At 44.3% G+C, this 27,526-nt stretch overlaps 1 protein-coding gene across 1 annotated transcript in view; it reads right to left on the minus strand.

Moving 5' to 3' along the window:
* The window catches only part of cdh13 (cadherin 13, H-cadherin (heart)), a 1,084,899-nt gene that overhangs the window by 509,413 nt on the left and 547,960 nt on the right, over positions 1-27,526 (minus strand). The window contains exon 6 of the mRNA XM_068049165.1: positions 25,639-25,783. Coding sequence (XP_067905266.1) covers positions 25,639-25,783 — 145 coding nt within the window. The remainder of the gene's footprint in view (positions 1-25,638; positions 25,784-27,526) is intronic.

Raw genomic sequence — 27,526 nt, forward strand, 5'->3', positions numbered from 1 at the left:
ACTTATCTACCTTAATGCTTTGCAAGACACCCAACAGCTCCTCCTTTTTGATAATGAGATGACTGAGACTATCTGCACTCCCTTCCCTCGGCTCATCATCCACCAAGTCTTTGGTGGATACTGATGCAAAGTACACATTTAGCACCTCGCCCATTTCCTCTGGCTCCACACATAGATTCCCATCTCTGTCCTTGAGTGGGCCAACCCTTTCCCTGGTTACCCTCTTGCTCTTTATATATGTATAAAAAGCCCTGGAATACTGTAACAAAGTCCTATAACCAGCACAGAACACTGATTTGCATAGTAAAACAGACTTGTACATGTTTTTGGGGGGCAGGCTGCTTGTCAATTAAAGGCCCACCTGAATATGGTATCAGGTGGGCCTTGGAGATCAATGGAGTGATGACATGCCCCCATAAACTCCCCACCTCCTCCCCAGCCCTCCCACCCCCCATATTCAACTCTCGAATGCCTGTTTTTCAGGTGGAAAATGGAGTTGAATTTCTCCCCCGTATTAGTTATTCTACCAATAACAAACCAAACAACAACTGTAAAACTGATACACATCAGTTTTTGAAAGATTTATAATGGAAGCTAGAAGTAAGGAGACAGATGGGACTTGAAAGTACTTCTAGATTCACAGCACTCTGCAACTTTAATCAAAATGCAAAACATTAGCAGCTTTCTCACATTCAGAACAGAAATGCTAGCATAATTCCCAAAATGTTACTAATTTCAAATGACTGAACAGGATAACATAAATGCAAAGGTCCGAAAAGTAAAGGAACAGCCTGTGATTTTCTTCGAGAAAAAATGTTATGCTGCTTATATTTTTGAGTCATGTGAGCAGCGTAAATTAGCCATGCTGTTGTAGCTGCTGCCAAAATCCCAGGCTTATATCCAGCATGAGTTTAGCAGAGCAAAGCTTGTCCAGGTCCGGTATAAATATCCAATGCAACTTCTCCTACTGATACTAATTATCCTTGTCATCTGTGTTCAAAAAAATTCTGTTAAATTTTTGCTGCTGCACCACATTCAATCCTTAACTTTTGGCAGTTAGGAACAGATGAACATATTGCTCTGCCACTTCCCCTCAATTTTCTTCGATTTGATTACAACCTCTCCTTACTCTTACCAGTGTATGATATATGCCCAGACAGTGATTGTCAAAAGACTATTGATCAAAAGAAGCATCACAAGTGAGGTCAATTCTATCCTTACCCAACATTCAGACACAAGTATTTTCCCAGCAAGCAGTCTCTGATGATAATCAGCAGTGAGAACAAAGGGGACTGAGGTTAGATTGCTGGTCTAATCCTGAATTAGCTGAGCTGAGCTGCGTAGCCATAGTTGGGTTGCAACAATTGCTCTCAAGTCCCCTCCTTTGGGCAATGGATAAAATCTTACTGCTGATCATCATGCAGTGGCCCCTTGACCTGCTGACTATTTTCTGACATTTTCTGTTTTTATTCCCCTTTGTTTTATATGTGTTTGATTCACACCAGGCTAACAGCATATCTTCCACAAACCTTTCAAATAATTAATTGAATAAAAACAATGGAAGTTTATGTTTTAAGTAATAGGCTATGGAAATGCTCTTTTAAAGCTTTGCAGGGAAATATTTCTTTCAGAAGAATCACCAAAATAATTCCATTAACTAATGGAGAATATCAGTTTTACACTTGATTTGTGATTGGTAAAATAACTAATACTGGGGAGGGGATGGGGGAGGGGAGGGGATTTGAGTGGGGCGGGGGTGGAAATTCAGTTCACGAACATCCATTTTACGCCTGATAGCCTGGTGTCCTGGAGTTTAAAATTCAGCAGGTTGGGGGCAGGGGGAGTTGGTGCCATATTAATGATGAGCAACCAGTCTGCCTGAAAGATGTGTAAGGCTGTTTTACTATCCAGGGCCTCCAATTATACAGCCCTAATGCAAAATTCAGTGACAGGTTGAAGTTGCATGGTGCAGGGTCTGCATAGTTCTGCTGTGCTTTGAGCAGTGTAACCAGTGGTACTGAAAGGAACACTGGAGACTACTCAAAAAAAAAAAGGTCACAAATATTTCAGAAAGTTATATTTTTTCGAACCAGAAGGAGCAGGAGTATTCCTCCCGGATCCACAAATATACCGCGGGCTACTGCCGGCCTCAACTTGCCCACCACAGGCTACACTCCCCAGGATATCACCATCAATGCCAATCAGAAATTGGCAGGCCCCGACTGTTGGCCTGCATCAGGATGTTCATTTGGTGCCTGCAGGGCACGATGTTGAATTTAGCTCAAATGTCAGGCAAGCCCCCCACCTGCCAAGAATGAGGAAAATTAATTGCACTGCATGAACATTGATTTTAAACTGTTGTTGGTGAAGAAAGAGCTTGCTTTAAAAAACAATTGGAGACTTTGGCTGGAGAGAGACATTAGAATATCAACAGACAGTACTTCAAAGGACAAAGGAGCTATTCCCTGCTCCAATTTAATCCAAAATGAACTTTTGATTACCAGACGTTGAGGCATTCCAGGTTAACTACTAAGATGGCCGAATACACAAACAGACAGGGTTGGACCAGTTTAGTTACATGACTGGTTGATTGTTAGAGGTTTTTGAATTTGAACTGGCCACAGGGTTAAAACTCAGAAGGCTGTTAGTTCCTGGACTGAAAAGACCTCGCTCCTGTCTGCTCTCACCTCTCTCTCACCAGCTTCGGAAAGCATTGAAAACATATGAACCCCAAGAGAGAAAAGTATCCTTTTGGTTTAAGAAGAATACTGGGCCCCAATGAAAAGCAAGACTACTTACAAAAGGACTACAGTGAGCTCGAAGCACAGTAAACTAGAAACTCTTCTGATATTGCCTCAAACCTCTCCATTTTGTTTTTATTCTCTTTTCTGTCTCTAGTTGCATGTGTGTATCGTGTATGCATGATAGCGTGGGGCGCGGCGTGTATCTGTAGGCGTTAACCGAATTAGAGTTTAAGTTTAAGGTTTTATAAATTTCACTTCTTTAAACCCAAGAATACCTCGTGTGCTCATTTCTTTGCCTTATAATTGGAAAGTGGTGAACAAGGATTCACAAAGGAGGAGCACAAAACACAGTGTGTTTAAAATTAAACTCTGTTACAATAAGACCAGGTGAAGACAGTAAAAGACCCCGAGACACCTTGTCACCTGGTCATAACATCAAGCCTCAGGCCAGCACAGACATTACTCATTCCACAGACTTTGTACCATCTTTAAACACAAATCAAATTCATTCTCCCCCCACCCCACCCCTCCGTTAACTGGTCATTCAACACATTGGTTTTTGCAGAGATCATGCTGTCCACAAAATTATTGTCATATTCATCAACAAAACAACCATCCCTGTACTTGAAAGTAATTCAATGACGAGATTTTGCTGTAGAAATAATGGTGAGACTAACGGGGGGTGGGGAGGGGGTAAGGATAGTGCAGGTGCCAGCTCACCAGAGGGTGAAGTCACACGAGTTCTGTTGCAGAGGACTCCAATGAGCATTTCGATGGGGAAACCTACAGAAGAACATTAATGGTTCTGCACTGGGAAGCCTGCAGAAAGCAGGCCAATGCCAAGGAGCATGGAGGAGTCAAAGACCACATTTGCACAGGACTTGGCACAGAGCTTGTAGTCCATCATCTACAGCATGGAAGAGGTGACCAACTCCATCAACGCACTTGTGGACCCAATCATGATGCAGTGTCTGATGACTGATGCCTCAGCTTCCATTGCAGAATAAGTAGCTTCCACCAGATGGCTGAGTGCTGTGGTGGAAGCTCAGACTTCAATCATGTATGGTCAGCTTGTTGCCATGCAAGCTCAGACTGCTGCCATCATGGCTGTAGATTACAGTATACAAAGAGGCTTGCAGAGTGTCACAGCAGTCCAGCAAGCTGTCCTCCAAGAGATTACTAGGACTGCTGAGGTGTCGCCCCGGGGGAGTGGCAGTGGCTCCATGAAGCAAGAACTTGCTATCCTCTCTCAGGAAAACAACATTTATCCATCCCTCTCTGTCGCTTCTGAAGTGTCCTTGCTGTTGCCCATCAGTCAGCCAGCCCAGACTGCTGCTGCCCATGCTGAGATGGTGCAGTCTGAAGTTGGGCCTTCTCGGCCCAAAGCTGTTTGAGGTTGTCCTCCAAGGCCATCTGTAGTCTCCTCCATTGAATGTCAACCATGCTGCAACCACTTGGGTAGTGCTGCGTAGGAGCAATAGCACTGGCAAAGGCACACGGACAGGAACTAAAGAAAAGCACAAGTGTGATTTGTTCACTTCTGTATGCAATATGGAATGATTTGATTTATAAATTTGGTTTGGATGATTATTTTTGCGGTATCTTTCATTTTTGTATTGTGGCCATGCCGACGATATGATGGTCAAGACCATCATCAAGAGGGAAGGTAAGGTGTGGAACTGTTGGTGAATGGAGAATTGGGATTGTGATTACTGGTATTGCACTTGGGTGAGTTCTTCATGGACAGCTCAGGTAGAAAAGGGCTGTCTAGGTCTTCTCATCTCTTCCTCCTCCTCCTCCTGCACCTGCTTCTCTGCTTCATGAACCTGCTCCTGAGCATCTCACCCTGTAGCTTGTGGCAAGGCATCAAGGTTGTGCAGCATGCCACAGATGACCATGGATTTTGACATCTGCTCTGTCGAGCACTGCAGGGCTCCTCCAGAGCAGTCCAGGCAGTGAAAGCATGGGACTGAATTTTCCAGTGGGCGCTGGGACCCTGATATCAGGTCTATATAGAGTTTCTGAGCCTGCCCATGTCCTCGGCTTGTCTGTCAGTGCAATCTTCCGGGAGGTGGCCTCCTACTTGGCTGCTTCCACTCTCACTGTCCTATTAAGGACACTGGGTGGGTTCCCGAGGCCGGAAGCCCAATAAGTGATCCAGCAACAATGTCACGCCAGCAGCCCCATCAGGAGAGGTGGACACTGTCGAGGCAGGCAAGCAAGTGCAAGAGCACTCAACATAGAGGTGCCCTTGGTTGCCTGCATTGAAGTCCTCAAATTAAGGGGCCTGAAGCCGGTAGGACCATCTGAGTGCAGGGGAAAACCTTCCGCAGGATTGTTTTAGGACATGGTTGCAGCTTTTCATCCCCATCGCCTGGTCATTGGGGCATGGAGACTCTAGCTCTGATGGCCCCTGGCCTGCCACCAGGGGGTTGCCTCAATTGAGCTGGCGGCCTCCACACATTGGTAAAATATTGCCACTGCCACAAAATGGCCTCCAAATGGGACCTTAATTGGCCGCCCACCTCAGTGGAGTGGGCAACCGTGCTGGCTCCCAGTCAGCCCCTGGGAAAGTCCCCCAGAGGTGGGAAGGCATTGGGGGGCTGTCCCAATGTGGCTCCTTTCCCGTCTCCAATGGCCAGCCATCTTCAAAGGACTGGAAAGATTCAGCCGTTGTTTCAGCATGCCAATGGTCTGCTCTATCACATTTCCTGTGGCAGTGAGGCCTTGTTTGTGCATGCTGCGCATGTATGCAAGGGTTATGCATTAAAATAATCAGCCATGTTGTCAGCAGATAACCCTTGTCTTCTAGTAGCCACTGTTTGTTCTGCCGTGGTGGCTCAAATGCAGATGACACAGTGGACTGCTGCAGAATGATGGCATCATGACTGCTGCCAGAATACCAGGCATTGACCTGCATGATAATGGTCACACATCAGCTGGACATTGAGGGTGTGGAATCCCTTTTGGCTCCAGTTTAGAGAAGACTTAACTTTCGGCGTCTGCAGAACGAGGTGCGTGCAGTCAATGGCACACTGCACCACAGGGAAGCCTGCAATCCTAGTGAAGTGGACAAGTGGGAAGTGCAATGAACGACCGGTGCCATTAGCTTGGCTCAGAGAGAAAAATGTGGCCCAATGTATATAATGTATTTCGGAATATTTATGAGCAACATGATTAGAATCTGTATAAATACAATTCTTTATTTAAGTTACTCCTGCTAAAAGTATTTTATTTGTGAATTCACAATGATGTAATAGGCAGCAAGACTTTTTTTTGTACAGACAGACACAAATGGGGAATGTTCCATTTTCTTACATCGCTACATTGCTGTTCTTCACATTAACAAGTATTAATTAGCTCATCTACAAGCTAAGGTCTCTAAAACCTAGGGACATAGTGACAGTTCTTTTAATAATTGAGTCCCTGGTTTGTGTCAACTGTTCTAACTCGTCATATTGTTTGGACACATGCACAACTGCTCAAAGAGAGTACACTGAATAATGGGATTTACTGTATGCACAAACACCAGATTTTTGCATTGCTATCAGGAATGTAAAATATGTTTGCGCAAATGAAAGAGGAACTTAATGCTTTTAATTATATGATTTGCCTCATCATTTTTTCTAATTACTGCATTGCAATTTACCATATCGCATGAAGGCATTTTAAAAGACCTACTTTCTGCGTTCTTAGATTATTTTGTGACATAATAAAGCTTAAATCAAAAGAAGTAATTATCATTAGAAATTCCAAATGGAAAGATGCCCCATTTACTCTGGTGGTTACCCTTCCTCTCCCGTTCACTGGTGAAAATCCATTGCTGATTAATCAGAAACTAGAATCATTTCTTTGCATAGTTAATACAGAATTCCCTTTCCAGCTTTTCATCTTTCATTTCCAATCTCTCAGTGCTGATGAGATTTAATTTCCTGAGTGTTTTACATTATTTATTCTCCTATTTACCACACTATCAGCACCACCTCCCCCCTCCCCCCACCCCGACAACCCAACAAAAGATTGTTGCTTAGGCAATCAATTGCAATGGCAGGTTTCTGCACCAATGGATGCAAAGATACAATATGACCCCCATTAATCAGAACTCTCCTTCGACAGCTACACTGATAATATCAACATCCTGTTCTTTGAACTTCAATGCACATAAATCTTTCTTTAATTGACGGATATCTGATTTGCCAAAAAGCAATTCTACTTTGCTGGAATGTTTTCAAAGTATAAGCATTAACCAATTCCTTAACCTGCTTTTAAAAATTGACCCTGGATTTAAAAATGGCTAATTGAAAGTCACAGACTAAATAAAAAGGGTTTTGCTACTGTGTAATGGATCAGAAGCTAGGATACGGGTAATCGAAATCATTAAAATAAATGCCAATTTTCTCTCCTCCTCTCCTGAAAATGCTAATTCTTGCTGGGGTATGGCAGCAACATCCCCTTCCAGTACCTCACTCGAGGTGTCATTCTTCATGGGCTGAATTATCGTGATGGAGGTGGGAAACAGAAATTGGGACTGCGTTCGGGTCCCAAGTTTACCTTCGGGGAAACAGATTAAAGCCATGATTTTCACAGGGGTAACTCTCTAATTGGGTAGAAGTCAGGGTTTAGCAGCCAATTGGAGGCCAGCCAGATGTAGTGTGGGCCCGATTTAAATGCTCACGGCAGCCATTACTGTGGCTGCTGTTCAAAAAATGAAGGAGGACACTTTCTATGAGCTTTGGATCAAACTGAAGTCTTCAAGAAATGGCATTGGAAAGACAGAGGCCTGGCACTTGGGGCAGGGCAGCACCCAACCCCAGTTCGTGGATAGTGACCTGGAGATGATGCTTAAGGCCTTGAGAGGAGGAAAGTCATCTACCCAGAGGGTGGCAGGAGGAGGGAACCCACCGAAACTAAACAGACCTAGGTTGAGATAGCTGCCACCATTAGCGGCAGAAGGATTAACGAAAGAACATGGATCCAGTACCGTAAGACGTTCAGTGGCCTAATATGCTCTGGCAAGGCGAGTGCAACCCCAACCCTAAAGACAGGTCTCAGGGCTTGTATCCTACAGCAGACACACTATGTGAGGAACCTCAGGGCACATGTTGTTCCTGAACATGGGAGAGGTGTGTGCCCAGGGCATTTATCCCACAGAATGGCTCAGAGACACAGTTCTGCTGAGGGTTGTCAGCACTGAGACATGCAGCTTCAAATGGATAGAGGCAGCTGCCATTGGCCAGAGAGGACACCAGTGCCTTATATTGCTCTCTTTCTTCCTTGCAGGAAAAAACAGACTTATAACGCGCGAGAAAGGGCGACGACAGGCCGCGGGGTTTCCTATTGCAAAAGGGTAACACCAATGGAGGAGACGGCAATGGAGGTAGCCAGGATTTCAAACATGGAGCAAGTCGGGCCTGGTGAAATGGGAACCCATGATGCAAACGGTGATTACAAAGGGCAAAGTGTTCCGTATGTGGGTGCAGTGAATGCCACCCCGTCCAGTCGCATGTTGAGCACTGAGTTGCTTTGGGCAGCCTCAGCACTGCAGTGGTTTCTGCTCTCCTAGGCTGGTTCTCATGATCGCTCCCTGTCTCCCACAGGTGCAGCTATTCACTCAAAGTCATCATCTCCCTCTCCCACTGCGGCACTGGATAAATTTCCCGAAACCGAGGAAACTCCTGACAAGCACAATGTCCACCAAAGTAGATAGATATTCTCACCTTGGTGAGTCCTAGTGCATATTTAGATAGGGCGCCATGGGTAAGGAGCATAACACGAGTGTGCAGGAGGAGGTGCCAGAGGTACAAGCAGCTGGGGGCAGCTCCCCTCGGAGGAGGAAGGACAGAAACAGCCCTGCTCAGCTTGGCACAGTTGCAGAGCCTCAGGAGTCACTATCAGAGGCTTTACCCAGAGCAGCAGCAGATGTGCTCCCACATATCAGAGTTCCCTGATGTGCAGGGTCATGGGCTGTGAATACAGGAGCCCATCTGGCTCATGTGCGCCACAATGGCTCTGGGCTTTGTGTGCATGAGCTCCTCCATAGAGAGGGTGGCCAACCAAATGGAGAGCCATATGTGACATCACTCTGAGTGGATGCAGGAGCAGTGCACTGGCATGCACAGGATGCATCTTACATTGTATAGTCAGTGGCGCTGGTGGTACAGAGATGTCTGGAGTAGATGTCAATTGCGCTCCAATGGTGCCCCCTTCCTGGCATCCGGACAAGGACGGAGGATGTCAGAGAAGCATGAGGATGCCAACCGTCACCGGACACCTTCATCATTCTCGGCATCCTTAACTCCTCTGACTGTGGGGACCTCTGTGCAGCAGGGCAAAGTAACGAACGCTGCCCAAGTAATGATGCAGCAACCTTTGGAAATGCCCCATGACCACCTCCATGACGAGGGCTTTAATGCCACATGCATCCCATCCAAAGGCAAAGACAAGTGAGCAGGTGGTAGGCTACAGAAGAAGAATGATGGGTATACACACGGAAATGCTTGATGCATTGGTGGGCTTGCTAGAAAGCCTGTTGTCACTGTCAAGGAGCATAAAGGAATCGAGCACCAACTTAGCACAGGGCTTTGTGAACAGCATGGAGCCATCCTTTCCAGTATGGAAGTGTGGCCAACTGCATGAGAACTCTTGCAGACCCAACCATGATGCAGCATCTTATGGCCAATGCCTCAGCTTCCACTGCAGCATGAGCAGAAGAACCAACGTCTGAATGTTGCAGTTGAAATTCAGACTGAAGTCATACAATTTCAGCTTGTTACCATGCAAGCTCAGGCTACTGTCATCATGGCTGTGGATACCAGTGTTCAAAGGGGCTCGCAGGGTACCACAACAGTCCAGCAGTTTGTCTTCCAACACATTATTAAAATTGCTGAGGCGCCACCCTGAGAGAATGGCAGTGACTTCATGGAGCATGAACTTGCTGTTCTCTCTACGAGTGACAGAATACATCCTCCCTTCACTGCCACTCAGCCAGTGCCCCTGATATTGCCTGTCAGCTGGCCATCCCAGACAACTACTGCCCATGCCGTGATGGTATGCATGACCCCGTGTACCAGAGCTAGCCACACCATCTGCGAAGATGTTCTAGGACAGAAAGCTATGACACTGGCATCTACTCAACAATGTGAAAGATTGCCCAGCCACATCCTATTCACACAAATGAGGTAAGTCTAATCCGGACAATTACCATCCAATCCACCTCTTCCCACTCATCAGTTGACAGATGGAAGGGGTCATAAATAGCCATCAAGCGATGCCTACTCACCAATAACTTATTAAAGCTCAGTTCAGGTTTTGCCAGTACCATCTGGCTCCAGAACTCATCACAGCCTTGATCCAGAAATAAATGCAAAAACTGAATGAAAGAGGAGAGATGAGAATAGCTGCTCATGACATCAAAGCAACATTCAACCACATATGGCACTTAAGTGCTCTTGAAAAATTGAAGTCAAAGCGAATCAATGGAAGTCTTGCAGTGGCTGGAATCATGCCGGACACAGAGATGTCTGTGGTTGTCAGAGGTCAGTTATCACAGTCATCATTGTAAATGTTTCTCAGGGAGTATATGTTGTTCAACCATTTTTAGAGACTTCAATGCCCTTCTCTCAGTCATAAAGCCAGAAGTGAGACTGTTTGCTGATGATTCCAGTGTGTTTCAATATAATTCACAACTTCTCCAATTTTAGAACAGTGCATTGCTGCTTATAGAATCATAGAACAGTGACAGCACAGAAGGAGGCCATTTGGCCTGTCATGGCTATGCTGGCTCTCTGCAAGAGCAACTCACCTAGTCCCACTCCCCTTCCTTTTCCCTGTAGCACTGCAATTTTTTTTTTCTCTTCAGATAATTATCCAGTTTTCTTTTGAAGGCCTCTATTGAAACTAATTCCACCACACTCTCAGGCAGTGCATTCTAGATCCTAACCATTCACTGTGTAAAAAAGGATTCTCCTCATGTCATTGTTGCTTCTTTTGCCAATCACCTTAAATCGGTGTCTTCTGGTTCTGGACCCTTCAGCCAATGGAAACAGTTTCTCCCTATCTACTCTGTCCAAACCTCTCATGATTTTGAACACCTCTATTAAATCTCCTCTTAACCTTCTCTTTTCCAACCTATCCACATAACTTGAGATCCTCATCCCTGGAACCATTCTCAATCTTTTATGCCCCCTCTCTAATGCCTTAACATCCTTTGAAAGTGTGTAGGACCTGGACAACATCCAGGTCTGAGATGACAAGTGGTAGGTAACATTCATGCTACATAAGTGCCCAAGTGTTGATCATCTCAAACAAGAGAAAACCCAACCATCTCCCCTCAACTTTCAAAGCCAACACTATTGTCAAGTTGGCCACCATCAACATCTTGGGAGCCACTGGATCAGCCATATCAACACCATGGCTAGAAGAGCAGCACAGAGGCTGGGTACTCTGCAATAAGTGCCCAGATGGGTTCAGTCACAACAATCATGAACCTTGACAACATTCAGAACAGAATAGTTCACTTGGACATTGCTCCTGCCACTAGAACCAATATCTCCCTGTGATGAAGAAGATTGCTGCGCCAAACATCGACCTGTATTTTGTCTGTTGTTGACTTATGTATTTTCTGTTTTTCTCTCGAATTTTCTAGTCTGAAGGCTTAGCACTATATTGGCCAATATCTTTATCAACTCAGCCTTTGGGAAAACTCTAGTCTCATAAGTAAATTGCTTATTATATTCTCTATGATCATAGTTGTTAACTTCCTTTCTAAATTATTAATATTTATGCACTAGATGTTAGGAATAAACCTAAAAAGACCACCCTATTCGAAAATCCTCAGTGAATCTTATGAGTTCTCACTTATTTTGGAAGAGATTCTTTAAGTCTTAATGTTTATAGTTTAAGAACTTGAGAAAACTCCTTACAAGGAATGCTAAACCCACCAATATTTTCATTCACCCAGCCTAGCAGCCAGCTACAATTTCATGGAAATGTGAAAAGATGGAGCTCATTGAGCCCATTAATGCTCCGGACAATACTATGAAGACAGTGGAGCTTTGTGCACCATCCTTCCCAACATCAAACAATGCTAACCTTGCGAAGGAAAGTACTATGGCCAACCTTTAGAAAAATCTCAGGAAAATTTCTCCTGATGTCAGAGGAAATTAAATACTTACCAGTAATGCATCACTAGGGAAATATAACTAATCCACAGATCTTCAGTACACCACAACATCTCCCTTCATTGGGAATTTGTCAAAATTCTCAATGGACAATAACATATACTTATCACACATCCATTGCTAATCTTTCCAGTGGGGTCATAATCTTCAGAAAGAAGAAATGCTTCCTGATATCTAAACTGACTCAATATTTTGGCGGCACAGTGGCGTGGGCGGCACAGTGGCGCAGTGGTTAGCACCGCAGCCTCACAGCTCCAGCGACCCGGGTTCAATTCTGGGTACTGCCTGTGTGGAGTTTGCAAGTTCTCCCTGTGTCTGCGTGGGTTTCTTCCGGGTGCTCCGGTTTCCTCCCACATGCCAAAGACTTGCAGGTTGGTAGGTAAATTGGCCATTATAAATTGTCCCTAGTATAGGTAGGTGGTAGGGAAATATAGGGACAGGTGGGGATGTGGTAGGAATATGGGATTAGTGTAGGATTAGTATAAATGGGTGGTTGATGGTCGGCACAGACTCAGTGGGCCAAAGGGCCTGTTTCAGTGCTGTATCTCTAAACTAAACTAAACTAAAATTTTATAGGGTTGTCTACTAGCCCCACTATCATTGTTCATTTTGAAGATCTTAAGCAAATCTATTACATCCCATCATTTTGTAAAACAGCAGCAACTTGCATTTATATGGCACCTTTAATGTAATAGAACATTCCAAGGTGCTTCAAAGGAGTGTTAAACCTCAGTTACATTCTCAAAGAGTGATGTTTATCCAAAGTTAATAGCCCTAACTTTAAGTATATCCACAAAACTTCAGTAGATTTTTGAAGGAATCTAAGGGTCAGAAGTGGAGATGTTCACTGAAAATTGCACAGTGTTCAGTACCATTCATGACTCGTCAAATTATGGAAGCAGTCTGTGTCCACATGCAGCAAGACCTGGACAACATCCAGGCTTCGGCCGATAAGTGGCAAGTAACATTCACACTGCACAAGTTCCAGGCAACCATCATCTCCAACAAGAGAAAATCTATCCATCTCCCCTTGACATTCAATAGCATTACCATCGCTGAATCCCCCCCAATAACTTCCTGGAATTGCCATTAATCAGAAACTTAACTGGAACAGTCATATAACTACTGTGGCTACAAGATCAGGTCAGAGGCTGGGAATCCTTCAGCGAGTAACTCACCTCCTAACTCCTCAATGTCTGCCCACTCAATGTCTGACAAGGCACAAGTCAGGAGTGTGATGGAATACTCTCCACTTGCCTGGATGAGTGCAACTCCAACAACATACAACACCATCCAGGACAAAGTAGCCCACTTGATTGGCACTCCGTCCACCATATCAAACCATCACTCCCTCCACTACTGGCGCACAGTGGCAGAAGTGTGTACCATATACAAGATGCCTCCTTCAACAGCACTTTCCAAACCTGTGATCTCTACCACCGAGAAGGACAAGGGCAGCAGATGCATGGGAACACTGTTAAGACCTCAGTGAGACCAATAACGTTAAAATACAAGATAGGAACCCTCAGAATTACATGACAAGATTTTACGTTTTAAGACTTTTATTCCAACAACTGAACTAAAAGAAACCCCCATTAACTAAATAGTACTTTGTAAGTAGCTAATACCCCAAATTACAAAGAAAGGTATTTTCTTTACTTATTAAAACACTTGAAAACCACAAATCACACTTATACATTCTACACCTCTTTGATGGTGCAATATTAGTGGTTCAAAGTCCCAAACTCCTCCCTGTTGCAATGGGTTGGATCTCCCAGACCTTTCTCAAGTCAGTGTCCACTCACTTCTCCAAGCACTTCCGACCTAGACGTCTGTGAATAAGGTGATTTCTAGTTATCCTGTTGGTCTTTTACTTCTCTACAAACCTCGACTTTCAAAACAGGGTCATCAAGACTTTGCAGCCTTTTGCCATATCATTTTTTTCCTGAGAGCTGTTGTTTCCTCTCTCTCTCTCCCTTGAGGTGGTTGTCTTCCTTTCTTACAGCCTGCTTGCCTTCAGAAAATCTGTTAAATTTATCTGGAATCAAAGGTCAATAGCTCATTGTCCTTTTTCAATAAGCAAAGTCCAGAACTCTGGTTTCAACAGAGCCACACAGGCTTTCTATTGTTTCCAGGTGTTAGCAGCTGCCATGCACATTTGCATCCTCAGTATCAATGACTCCTTGTTTATGATCCAAAACTCTGGGAGGGTGAAAGCCCTTATTCTTCAAGTGTTATATCCCTGCAGTCTAAGCTTTTCAAAGAAAGTCTTTGATCTGTGTACTCTATTGTCTTGGTAATCATGATTCCTGTCTTGTCTTTAAGCAGAGTTGATATGAAGTCACCTGACTTCTCTGACTTCATCTTAAACTTGGTAAAGTCACAGTTTAAAATTAAACATAATCATGTTACAAAGACCAGTTTTCATAACACCACCACCTGCAAGTTCCCCTCCAAGTCACACATCATCCTGACTTGGAACTATATCGCCTTTCCTTCACTGTTGCTGGGTCAAAAACCTGGAACTCCCTTCCTAATAGCACTGTGGGTGTTCCGACACCAGATGAACTGCAGCAGTTCAATAAGGTGGCTCCTCACCACCTTCTCAAGAGCAATTAGGGATGGGCAACAAATGCTGGCTTTGTCAGTGATGTCCACATCCCATGAAAAAATAGCATCAGATCTAGAAATGGTAAAAGCTTGAACAGAGAATTCATCCAGTGCAACCAATCAAATCATAAACCATTGTTGCCTATATGCCAGTGGCTACATGTCCTGAAATAGCACAGATTATTGCGTGAGATGTTGTTTGAAGACTGAGCCGAAATTGCAGAACTAAGGACAAAATGCAATGAAAACATTGCATGCTTCTGTGAAGTACCAAAAATAACACATGAACTGACAATTTTTTAATAATCCACCTTATCTAATTTAGAGATGCAGACTCCTTTGGTGGCTCAATACGTCTTCCTGGTCTGAATGGCTCAGTTCTGCACTGGAAGACCTAATCCACAGTCTGTGAGGAGTTAGATAATTTCAGTGGGGTGGCTATGGGAAAACTGCAATTAACCTCAGCACCCAGGTCTAGAAAATAAAAATAAAAACTAATCAAAACCCTGATCATTATCTGTAGTGGTGAAAAGTATGTGCATGTCAGATGAGAAAGGGACCAGGCAGAGAGCTATGAAGCTCCCAGGTATCCAGCTGACACTCAATGGGATAAATTTTCATCTTCAACGTCTGGGTGCTAATCTGGCAGAGCAGGCTTCCCACTATCTATAGATCCATCTGATTTTCATTCTATTGTTTGTTCAATGTATATGTGCACGTCATACAGTATCCTGGGCTTTATTAATAGGGGCATAGAGTACATGAACAAGGAGGTTATGTTAAGTTTGTATAAAACACTGGTACGGCCTCAACTGGAGTATTGCATCCAGTTCTGAGCGCCGCACTTTAGGAAAGATGTGAAAGCATTGGAGAGAGAGCAGAAAAGATTCATGAGAATGGCTCCAGTGATGAGGAACTTTTGTTATGAAAATAGATTGAAGACGTTGGGACTGATTTCCTTGGCGAAGAGAAGGCTGATTGGTGATTTGATAGAAGTATTCAAAATCATGAGGGGTCTGGACAGAGTAGATAGGGAGCAACTGTTCCCACTCGTGAAAGAATTGAGAACAAGAGGGCACAGATTTAAAGTAATCAGCAAAAGAAACAAAACGACATGAGGAAAAGCGTTTTCATTCAGGGAGTGGTTAGGATCTGGAATGCATTGCCTGATGGTGGAGGCTGGTTCAATCGAGGCCTTCAAAAGGGAATTGGACTGTTATCTAAAAAGAATGTGCAGAGCTACGGGGTGAAGGCGGGGGAATAGCATTAAGCGAATTGCTCGTTCAGAGATCTGGTGCAGACATGATGGGCCGAATGTCCCCCTTCTGCACTGTATAATTATGTGATTCAATAAGTTTACTCTCCTCAAAGCCTACCTCTTTGACCAAGCTTTTAGTCACCACCTCCTATTATCTCCTTCTTCGACTCGCTGTCAATTTTTGTCTGATTATGTTTCAGTGAAACACCTTGGGACATTTCCTACATTAAAGGCGCCCTATAAATGCAATTTTTTGTTAATGTTGACTCCACAAGCAGTACCATTAAATTCACTTTGACTTCAGACTTTCGAGTTTGAAGTTCAACCCTCTGGGGGCTTGTGATAAGCATGCCCACAATGGCAGATAACCAAAGTGCTAAAAAAAGAGACCACTACTACATCTTAATGAGAAATAAAGCAACTAAGTCAGCCCTATACAATTAAGATATATGGAGCTCTAGTATTCCATGCTTCAAACCATCCAGAAGCAACATCAGAGGCGATCTATTAGTACACATAAAAGAATTTAGGTACATTGTTGCATTAGTATTTGCCGACAATTCAATCAGTTTTCCAGCAGTGTATTCAATATGGAGCACAAAGCATAAGAAATGGTGGTGCTTCAATGCAATTTGTAATTTCATTTAAAGCAGCCAAGTGTGCAAACAGTATCCTTCCTCTTTATCCAACCATGACTGTATTTGACCACTGTTAAAGATTTAAAATACAACAATATCCTGCAAGGTGGAATCGCACCAGAAGCATAGCTTTAAAAACTAAACAGACAATGTAACTAAGATATGAACATTTTTTGTTTCATTCTGTTTCGGTTGACTTCTGTTTAAACTCTAACCAGTAATGAGATCATCGGGGGGGGAAATGATGGGAAGGAGATATTCGCCTAAAAACACTGTTATCGATAACAAGAGACGAACATTTGATGTATTTATATGACATTCCTGTATGCATTCTTAGAGGAGACTAAATTAACTGAGCAAGCGTCAGTAATAAAATAGGAGGCAGAGGAATTTTATATGAACATGCTAGCATTTGACCACTGATATCACCAACTGAAATTTTTAGCTATTGGGCCCAATTTTAACTCTGTGCAAGTGGGTGGGTTTTGAATGAGTTAAAATCTCGCCCATTCTGTCCAGTAATGTAGAAGTGGAATCAGCATCATCAGATACAGACATGTAGCCAGAATTCTGCAGTTCTCTCACTTCCACAAGTATCTGGACAGGTTTCATTCACACATCACCTCAATAACTTGATCAGCAATATATAAATTGTCAAGACAATTTGCTTTGTTGAATGATAATGTTCCTTAATCCACTGACTGGAGATCTGAATTAATATTTTTTGAAGAAATTCAAAAAAGAACAGATAAAAAAGGTTGACTTTGCTGGCAGCTTTGGATGGATGACCATCTAATTTGCAACACTGTATCCTACATTGCAAGGCTGGTGAGGTGGAGATGAAATGGCTGCTCATTCCAGCAAGAATCAAGACCCAGGAATTTTAAGGGAACTACCTTAGAGGTGCCCCGCTTGGGCGGCACAACAAAGAACAAAGAAAATTACAGCACAGGAACAGGCCCTTCGGCCCTCCAAGCCTGCGCCGATCCAGATCCTCTATCTAAACATGTCGCCTATTTTCTAAGGGTCTGTATCTCTTTGCTTCCTGCCCATTCATGTATCTGTCTAGATACATCTTAAAAGACGCTATCGTGCCCGCGTCTACCACCTCCACTGGCAACGCGTTCCAGGCACCCACCACCCTCTGCGTAAAGAACTTTCCACGCATATCCCCCCTAAACTTTTCCCCTCTCACTTTGAACTCGTGACCCCTAGTAATTGAATCCCCCACTCTGGGAAAAAGCTTCTTGCTATCCACCCTGTCTATACCTCTCATGATTTTGTACACCTCAATCAGGTCCCCCTTCAACCTCCGTCTTTCTAATGAAAATAATCCTAATCTACTCAACCTCTCTTCATAGCTAGCGCCCTCCATACCAGGCAACATCCTGGTGAACCTCCTCTGCACCCTCTCCAAAGCATCCACATCCTTTTGGTAATGTGGCGACCAGAACTGCACGCAGTATTCCAAATGTGGCCGAACCAAAATCTTATACAACTGCAACATGACCTGCCAACTCTTGTACTCAATACCCCGTCCGATGAAGGAAAGCATGCCGTATGCCTTCTTGACCACTCTATTGACCTGCGTTGCCACCTTCAGGGAACAATGGACCTGAACACCCAAATCTCTCTGTACATCAATTTTCCCCAGGGCTTTTCCATTTACTGTATAGTTCACTCTTGAATTGGATCTTCCAAAATGCATCACCTCGCATTTGCCCTGATTGAACTCCATCTGCCATTTCTCTGCCCAACTCTCCAGTCTATTTATATTCTGCTGTATTCTCTGACAGTCCCCTTCAGTATCTGCTACTCCACCAATCTTAGTGTCGTCTGCAAACTTGCTAATCAGACCACCTATACTTTCCTCCAAATCATTTATGTATATCACAAACAACAGTGGTCCCAGCACGGATCCCTGTGGAACACCACTGGTCACACGTCTCCATTTTGAGAAAATCCCTTCCACTGCGACTCTCTGTCTCCTGTTGCCCAGCCAGTTCTTTATCCATCTAGCTAGTACACCCTGGACCCCATGCGACTTCACTTTCTCCATCAACCTACCATGGGGAACCTTATCAAACGCCTTACTGAAGTCCATGTATATGACATCTACAGCCCTTCCCTCATCAATCAACTTTCACTTCCTGAAAGAATTCTATTAAGTTGGTAAGACATGACCTTCCCTGCACAAAACCATGTTGCCTATCACTGATAAGCCCATTTTCTTCCAAATGGGAATAGATCCTATCCCTCAGTATCTTCTCCAGCAGCCTCCCTACCACTGACGTCAGGCTCACCGGTCTATAATTACCTGGATTATCCCTGCTACCCTTCTTAAACAAGGGGACAACATTAGCAATTCTCCAGTCCTCCGGGACCTCACCCGTGTTTAAGGATGCTGCAAAGATATCTGTTAAGGCCCCAGCTATTTCCTCTCTCGCTTCCCTCAGTAACCTGGGATCGATCCCATCCGGACCTGGGGACTTGTCCACCTTAATGCTTTTTAGAATACCCAACACTTCCTCCCAGTGGCACAGTGGTGAGCACCACAGCCTCACAGCTCCAGCGACCCAGGTTCAGTTCTGGGTATTGCCTGTGTGGAGTTTGCAAGTTCTCCCTGTGACCGTGTGGGTTTCCGCCAGGTGCTCCAGTTTCCTGCCACAGCCAAAGACTTGCAGGTTGATAGGTAAATTGCCCATTATAAATTGCCCCTAGTGTCGGTAGGAGAATGATGGGGATGTGATAGGGAATAGAGGATTAATGTAGGATTAGTATAAATGGGTGGTTGTTGGTCAGCACAGACTCAGTGGGCCAAAGGGCCTGTTTCAGTGCTGTATCTCTCTATGACTCTAAAGGAAACCTGACCCAAGTCCAAATGCTGGACATGGAAACCCGACCCGACCCAAACCAGACACATGCCGTTGGATCCCGTCAGGGTAAGGTCAGGTAGCAGGCCTTTACCCATGTACTGATGTAAAGGCCTGCCACCCAACCCGACCCCAACGACATGTGTCGAGTTTGGGTTGACTTCCGGGTCTGAAATTTGGACTCACATCAGGCTTCCTTTGCACACCTCTAAACTACCTGTTCTTTTAGGAAGAACCCTGCTACCCTGTTTGAATCAGAGTGCCTGTCATGTGACAAGTCCCTCCCCATCAGTGGTTTTAAACTTGTGGCTCTCTACAGCAGCAAGGAGAAGCTTCTGGACTCTGACGCATGCAGACAAAAGTGGGCTCTCCACCTACCTCCACCCCCACCCCCCCCCCCCCCCACCACCCCTCTCTCCATTTCAGCTTACAAACTTCGAACTCTGCTTGTTGACTGACTACCTTCGCATACTCTGGCTACAATCAGAAAACCCCATTGGAAGAAATCATCCGTATCGCTGGCTTCAAGAGAGTCATCAAATCAGTAATCTATCTATTCAAACTAAAACCTCAGGACCATTGAATTCAGCTGGAAGGCAGCCGAAACACCAAACGCCACAGACTGTATTTTAATTAGTTCAGTTTAGGTACAATAAAGGTAACCTCTTTCTTTGTTAAGCTCATGAAAACCTGTCGGATTAGTTCTTGTTATGGTCATAACAAGTAAGTAATCAACCATCTACTGAATTGGCCAGTACATCCACTTTAAAAAAATTTACTCTGTTGTGGTCAAACAAGGAGAGGGAAAAGAGGGAAGCCCTTCGACCCCTCTTCACCTGACTAACCATGTAAACAGCCAAAGTATAATGGAATAAAATTGCAAATTTAAAATAACACTAGTTTTTACAGTTAAGTGGACAATTCACATATTTGATTACTTATCTTCTTTCACCATATATTTGTTGGTATATGCGCTGAAATATGCAGGCAGGTAAAGAGAGCACCATGTATTACTCTTCACTACAACACTCTGTTTCCTCTCCAGAAGCCCTAAGTGTCAACAGCTCTCCAATACCTCAATAAAATCTACTCCATGTGGGGTCGGCTGGCATATTTAGCATGCAAATTTTGATCTCCCATGCTGCTGAGGTCCAAATCTCTTTGCTGCTGTTAGGAGTTATTACAAAGAGATGAGCTAGCAGTCCCCAGAGGAGACGGAGGAAATCAGAAGAATTTTTGTACAAGTGGATGGTTCAGAGACTATGGGTAGAATTTTTCCAACATAGCCCCTCGCCAAACCCCGAGACCAGTCGCAGGTCAGGAACCCGAATGTTGAAGGAGCAGGCTTTGCTGAGGCTCTTCAACTGAACCAATTCAAGGAGAACGCCCTTGATGTGGCCACAGTGTCCAGCCACAGGGACCCTGGGAATGAAGAAGCGGGCGTCTACCGCAGACAGGGTGAAAAAATCTCAGCATCTCCATGTACTGGGGATTCACGGCAATGCTCCCTGTGCCATGAGCTGTCAATGCATAAGCGGTCATCTTATTATTTTAAGACTGCTCTGATCTCTCATCATCATCATTTCTTATGTCTCGCACAGGGCTAGCTGCAAAGGGACAGGAATCCAAGCTGTGAGAACGTTTCCAAGACATCAGAGGAGGAAGAGAACTTGGGGCCTGCACCGCCACATCTTACCAACGCACCCTCCACCACTGCAGATACCCACACCTCAGTGGGTCCTCGAGCATTATTAGAGAATGTGGCAGAGGGTGAAGCACACGCCACTTCAGAGCAGGAGGATTCGGAGGAGGCAAAGTCATCTGTGGCCTCTTGGAGGATGGATAACAGGCACAGCCCTGCTCAGCAGGGTGGAGATGCATTGCCTCAGGAGTCATGAAACAGGCTCTACCTAAAGAAGCAGCGAGAAATGTGTGTCCATAGTTAGAGGTGGAGTGAGACCTATTAGGGACAAAGAGGGTAATAAATGCTTAGAGGCACAGGGCAAGGCTGAAATACGTAACAAGTGCTTTATATCGATATTTACTAAGGAAGAAGAATCTGACAAAATATCAGTAGAAGCAGAGAGAATAGAGGCAATGGATAGGGTAAAAATTGAGAGGGAGGGGGTATTGGAAGGCAGGCTATGCTTAGGGTAGATAAGTCACCTAGTCCAGATGACTTGCATCCAAGATTGCTAAAGAAAGTGGGGATGGAAATAGTGGAAGGTCTTGCCATAATCTTCCAATCTTTCATAGATATGGGAGAAGTGCCAGAGGAATGGAGAGAGGCAAATATGACAACCTTATTCAAGAAAGGATGCAAGGACAGTCCTAGCAACTACAGGCCAGTGAGTTTAACATCAGTGGTGGGTAAGGTTTCAGAAATAATAATCGGGAAAAAATCAACAGGAACTTAGAGAGGTTTGAGTTAATTAAGGATAGCCAGCACAGATCTGTAAAAGGCAGATTGGCTAACCTAATTGAATTTTTTGATGAAGTAACAGAGAAGGTTGATGAAGGGACTGTGGTGGATGTTGTTTATATGGATTTTAAGAAAGCATTTGATAAAGTACTACATAAAAGGCTGGTTAACAAAAGTGAGATGCATGGAAGAGGAGGGCCAGTGTCCAATTGGATAATGAATTGGCTTAAGGACAGAAAACAATGAGCTGTAGTAAATGGTTGTTTTTCAGACGGGAGGATCATAGACAGTGGTGTTCCTAAAGGGTCAGTGCTGGTATGACTGTTTGTTTTGCTATATATAAATGACTTGGATTGTGGAATACAGAGTAGAATTTCAGAATTTGTCGATGATACCAAACCTGGAGGAATGCCAAACAGTGAGGATGATATGAATCGCCTGCAACATAGCTAGGCTAGCAGAATGGGCAGCAAGTGGCAGATGGAATTTATTACTGACAAGTATGAGGTGATGCATTTTGGCAGAAGGAATATGAATAGGCAATGTCTCAATTCTGAAAAGTGTGCAGGAACAGAGAGACCTGGGGGTGCAGGTGCATTGATCATTGAAGGTGGCAGGACATATTGAGAGAGTAGTTCGTAAAGCATATGGGATCTTGGGCTTCTTAAATAGAGGCATTAAGTACAAAAGCAGGAAAGTTTTGCTGAACCTTTATAAAGTCCTGATTAGGTCCTAACGTATTGTGTCCAATTCTAGTCATCATACTTTAGGAAGGATGTGAGTGTCCTTGATAGGGTACAGAGGGGATTTACCAGAATGCTTCCAGGGATGGGGGATTTTAGTTACAAGGTTAGGTTGGAAAAGCTGGCGGTATTCTCCCTGGAGCTAAGGAGATTGAGGGGAGATTTGATAGAGGTGTTCAAGATTATGATAGGTTAGACAAGGAAAAACTGTTCCCATTAATTGATGGTATAAGGACTAGGGGACACAGACTGAAGGTTTTGGGCAAGAGATGCAGGGAGAATGTGAGGAATAACTTTTTTACACAGCGAGTGGTAATGACCTGGAACTCACTGCCCATGAGGGTGGTGGAAACAGAAACAATCAATCAATGATTTCAAAAGGAAACTGGATGGACACTTGAAGGAAATAAACTGCAGGGCTATGGGGATTGAGTGAGACTGACTGGATTGTTCCGCAGAGAGACAGCATGGACTAGATGGGCTGAATGGTCATCTGCTGTGCTGTAAATGACTTTATGGCTACACCATGTCAGAGTTACCTGAGGCTGTGCAGAGCCACGGGGTGAGAATGGCGGATTCCATTCATCTCATTTGCAACACAATGATTCAGTGCTTCGAGCATGTGAGCTCCTCCCCTGAGAGAGTGGCCGACCTCTTTTAGAGCCATGTGCAGCATCACTCAGAGTTGATGCAGAAGCAGCATACTGACATGCACAGGATGCATACCAGACTCAGCAGCTTTGACAAATCAATGGTGCAAATGGCGCAGAGAAGCATGGATGCCAGCTGCGCTCCAGCTGGTGGTCCCCTCCAATGATCAAGGGCATCATGAATGGGCTGAGGGGGCCATCCCTCATGGGGCTGCATCATCATCATTCTCCCCTATTGACCCTCCAGTGGACAAAGCATATGTGGAGTCATGCTCTGTGATAGAGGCTGCCCCTGCAGCATTGCCAGTGCAACAGCCTTTGGAGGTGCCCTCCCTGGCACCTCCACACGAAGATGATCACCATGGGCATCTCAGTCCTAGACAGGCATGAGTGAGCGGCCTACCTCCACCTCCTCAGCCACAGGGGCAGCACCTCATAGGAGTACTGTAATTGGAAACCATTGCATCAATAATATCACTTTATGGAGCACTTGGGTGTTTATAATGTAAATATTAGTTAACTGCTAAGCAATAAAGCTATGGGAAAGTTTCTGCACTAAGGCTGACTTGTGTGTTTCCATTTCATTTTGGCAAAATGCAGGAGAATGGGAAGTGAGGGTTGGCAGAGCAATGGAATGTGCTGGTGAAGGTTGTGCTAGGTGTCCCCTTCATCAGACCTGCTGCTAGGGGTCTGCCTCTGCTCCAGCAGATGCTGCTCTTCATCACTGGTCGGACCAAGCTCGGAGAACATTGATCCCATTTCGTCTTATGCCTTCCCTTTGTTGGCATTGGACTGTGGAGTCTGCCTGAACACCCACTGCCTTTACATTTCAGCCCATGCCCCTGCCCAAAAAGCCCTTGTCAAAAGGGCAACGAATTGCAGGATATTTGTTATCACTGAGTACGACTGCTTGCCTGTGAACGAGGGCCATCTCTCAGCCTTCTTTCTTCAATGCTGCCTCTTGCCTCTGTCCTGCCTTTCCAGCTCACTCCCTGGTATATCACTGCTTGCCCCTCCCAGTCCTGGTTCTGATGGTGTATCGAACCCACCCCTTTGAACCAAATTCCAGTCTGGGCCCTTAAACAAGCTGCCAACAAGCTTGTTGATATGCTTAACTGGCGAATTACAGAGCGTGCGGGTTGCCTCTCGCGGCTCCCATTGGCACCATTCAAAACTGGTACACCTACCCAAGGGGTGGGTTTAAGAGGCCACTCGCCCCATTTCCACCCTCACTGACCATTTGAAATCCCACCCCTTATATCGGCTACCGGCAATGTGTATCCACCTGCTCCACTGGGAAGGAGGTCTTGTTCCAAGAGGCTGCAGTGTGTACCAACTACAAGGTGCACTGCATCAACTCGCCAAGACTCCTTTGACAGTACCTTCCAAACCCGCAACCTCTACCACCTAGAAGGAAAAGGGCAGCCGACATCCGGAATCACCACCACCACCTGTTAGTTCACCTCCAAGTCACAGACCATGCAGTTCCTTCACTGTCACTGGGTCAAAATCCTGGAATTCCCACGCTAACAGCACTGTGGGTGTATTTACACCACATGGACTGCAGCGCTTCAAGGCAGCAGCTCACCAGCACCTTCTCAAGTGCAATTGAGAACGGGCAAGAAATGCTGGCCTTGCCAGTGATGCCCACATCCCATTGAATGGGAGTTCAAAGTGTTAATGCTGTGCTAAGGAGGATTGTGACAATGTACTCTCATATCTTACACTCATTTGTGTTACTGACACCTATTGTTCACATTGCAAAGGCTTAAAGCTGCATTCATCAATTGCCTGGCAATCAGCTACTATTTTCCTTGGAGGGAGAAGGGATGGTAACAAGGGTCTCCTTGAAGTCGAGGTGCCTCCAAGACAATATGGCTGACAATGGAAATTTGGAACCAAAATAATCTTTGTTGACAGATTCAGCAATCCAATACCTGATCCAAGGAGCTCAGCAGTATGCTAAGGTAATGTTGATGAATGGTCAACAACTCTGGTTCACTAATGAAATCTAGAGAGATGGATCTATCACTGTTCATCCAGAATTCTTCCCAATAATTTCCAGGTAGGTTTGCAAGGCAGTGTCTGAATGGTTTATGGGGGCCTTAGCTGGTCAAGCAGCAGAAAGCTTGCTAGTGCTCTGTACTACAGAGCTGTGTAGCTTTAACAGACACCTGAACACTGGCAGAGGCCTGGAGCAGTTTACCAGTTTGCTCTCAACAGCAGTGTCAGTGACAAAAAGTGATATGGCAGAAAATAATACAGCTTGGTATTAAAAAGAATTACAATTCATTGAATATGCCAGTATTCTTAATATCATAACATTGGAGCCAAACAACATTAACTAATTTTACAGTTCTAATTAGAACCCTTCCTAAGAATCAGGAAACAGAACATGTTGAGATGAATTTTAACTAATACATTCTGCAAAGGCTCACAATGAGTACAGCATTCCTTAATGATTCGAGACATCTTATACATTCCTTGTGGAAAATAGTTTCTAAATATAAATTTAACTCACCAGTAGGGGATGCTTCCAAAACATGGCCCACATACGGTCCTTCCCTGAAGAGGGGCTTGTTATCATTCTGATCGATAATAGTGATATACAGGGTGGCTGGTCCTTCGAGGAGTTTCCCATTGGGGTCAGTAATTTCAACTTGCAGCTATTTGAGGTAGAGATGAATAAGTGAGTTGAATTATTACAGTGACAAAAGCATGAGCCAAAAATCTTTCACATCTGCAATTTCCTTTCAACAAGCCCAGGGCTGGGTTAACAAGTTAGTCTCAGAGGAATTCCACCAGAAATAGGTAACAATCTAAATGTTTCTTAGTTCACTGAAAATCAATTCACATTTAGATCCCAACTGACCTATTTGCAATTCACTGCAAAAATATGCTGAAATAGTGTGTGGAAATAATATGGAGATCTACTTTCAGATTGCAAATAAGTTCACTATCCTCTTGGCAATGGAGGACTATTGAATCGAACAGAAGATAATATAGAATTACAGGAGAGAAGGAGACCATTTGGCCCATTGTACTTTTTGACAGTTCTTTGAAAGAGTTAACCGCTCCCCCTGCTCTTTCCCCACGGCACATTTTGTTCTTTTCAATTATATATCCAATTCCCTTTTGAAAGTTGTTATTATTCAAATTGCTTTCAGACAGAGATAACCCTAGGTATTACTTTTGGTTATGTGAGTGGATGAACACTTGACACATTCACAAGATATTTATCTATTCATATTGTAACAAACCATATCAATAGCTCTGTTAAAAGAGTAAACAGGAATGTCCCATGAACACATTAAGCCTACATCTACTAATACTGCTAACAATAGTTTCCAGACTCTAAAGCAGGGTTGTCCAACATATGGCCCGTGGGCCAGGAACCGACCTGCCAAAAGTTTCCATTTGGCCCGTGGATATAAATTGTACCAAGCCGCTTCTCATCCTCGCCAGAGTTCCTTGACTGGAGATGAGGAATTTCCCTTTATCTTCTTCTTGCAGACCGGCTTTTAGAAAAAAAATTGGAACTCAATTTCCAGCTGGCTGTTGCTGACCGCAGGAACAATCATTCCCAACTTCAGGTAGATTTGTTTTTTTTGTTAATAGCCCACCGGAAAACACCAAATCTGCCTGAAGTTGGGGAATGGCTGTTCCCGCTGATCTGTTGCTGCCTCGAATTCCACACTCCCATCTACCCCCTGATAACCTTTGATTCCTTTGCCTAACAAGAATCTATCAAACTCTGCCTTAAAAATATTCAATGACCCCGCCTCCACCACCTTCTGAGGCAGAGAATTCCAAAGTCGCACAACCCTCTGAGAGAAAAAGTTTCTTGTCTCTGTCCTAAAAGAGTGACCCCTAATTTGAAAACAGTGCCTGCTTGTTCTGGACTCACCCACAAGAGGAAATATCCTTTCCACATCTACCTTGTCAAGACTGTTCAGGATCTTATATACTTCAATCAAGTCTCCCCGAACTCTTCTGAACTTCAGTAAAAACAAGCCCAGTCTGTCCAACCTTTCCTCATAAAACAACCCACTTATTCCAGGTATCAATCTAGTAAACCTCTTCTGAACCGCCTCCAAAGCATTCACATCCTTCCTTAAATAAGGAGACTAAAACTGCACACAGCATTCCAGATGTGGTCTCACCAACGCCCTGTATAACTGAAGCATAACATCCTTACTTTTATTTACAATTCCTCTCATAATAAAGGATAGCATTCCATTAGCCTGCTTTATTACTTGCTGTACCTGCATACTAACTTTTTGTGACTCATGCACCAGAACACCGAGATCCCTCTGCACCTCGGAATTCTGCAGTCATTCTCCGTTTAAGTAATATTCTGCTTTTTTGTTCTTCCTGCCAACATCAACAACTTCACATTTTCCCACATT

Source organism: Heterodontus francisci, chromosome 17 (assembly GCF_036365525.1).
Source record: "Heterodontus francisci isolate sHetFra1 chromosome 17, sHetFra1.hap1, whole genome shotgun sequence".
Taxonomy (NCBI): Eukaryota; Metazoa; Chordata; class Chondrichthyes; order Heterodontiformes; family Heterodontidae; genus Heterodontus; species Heterodontus francisci.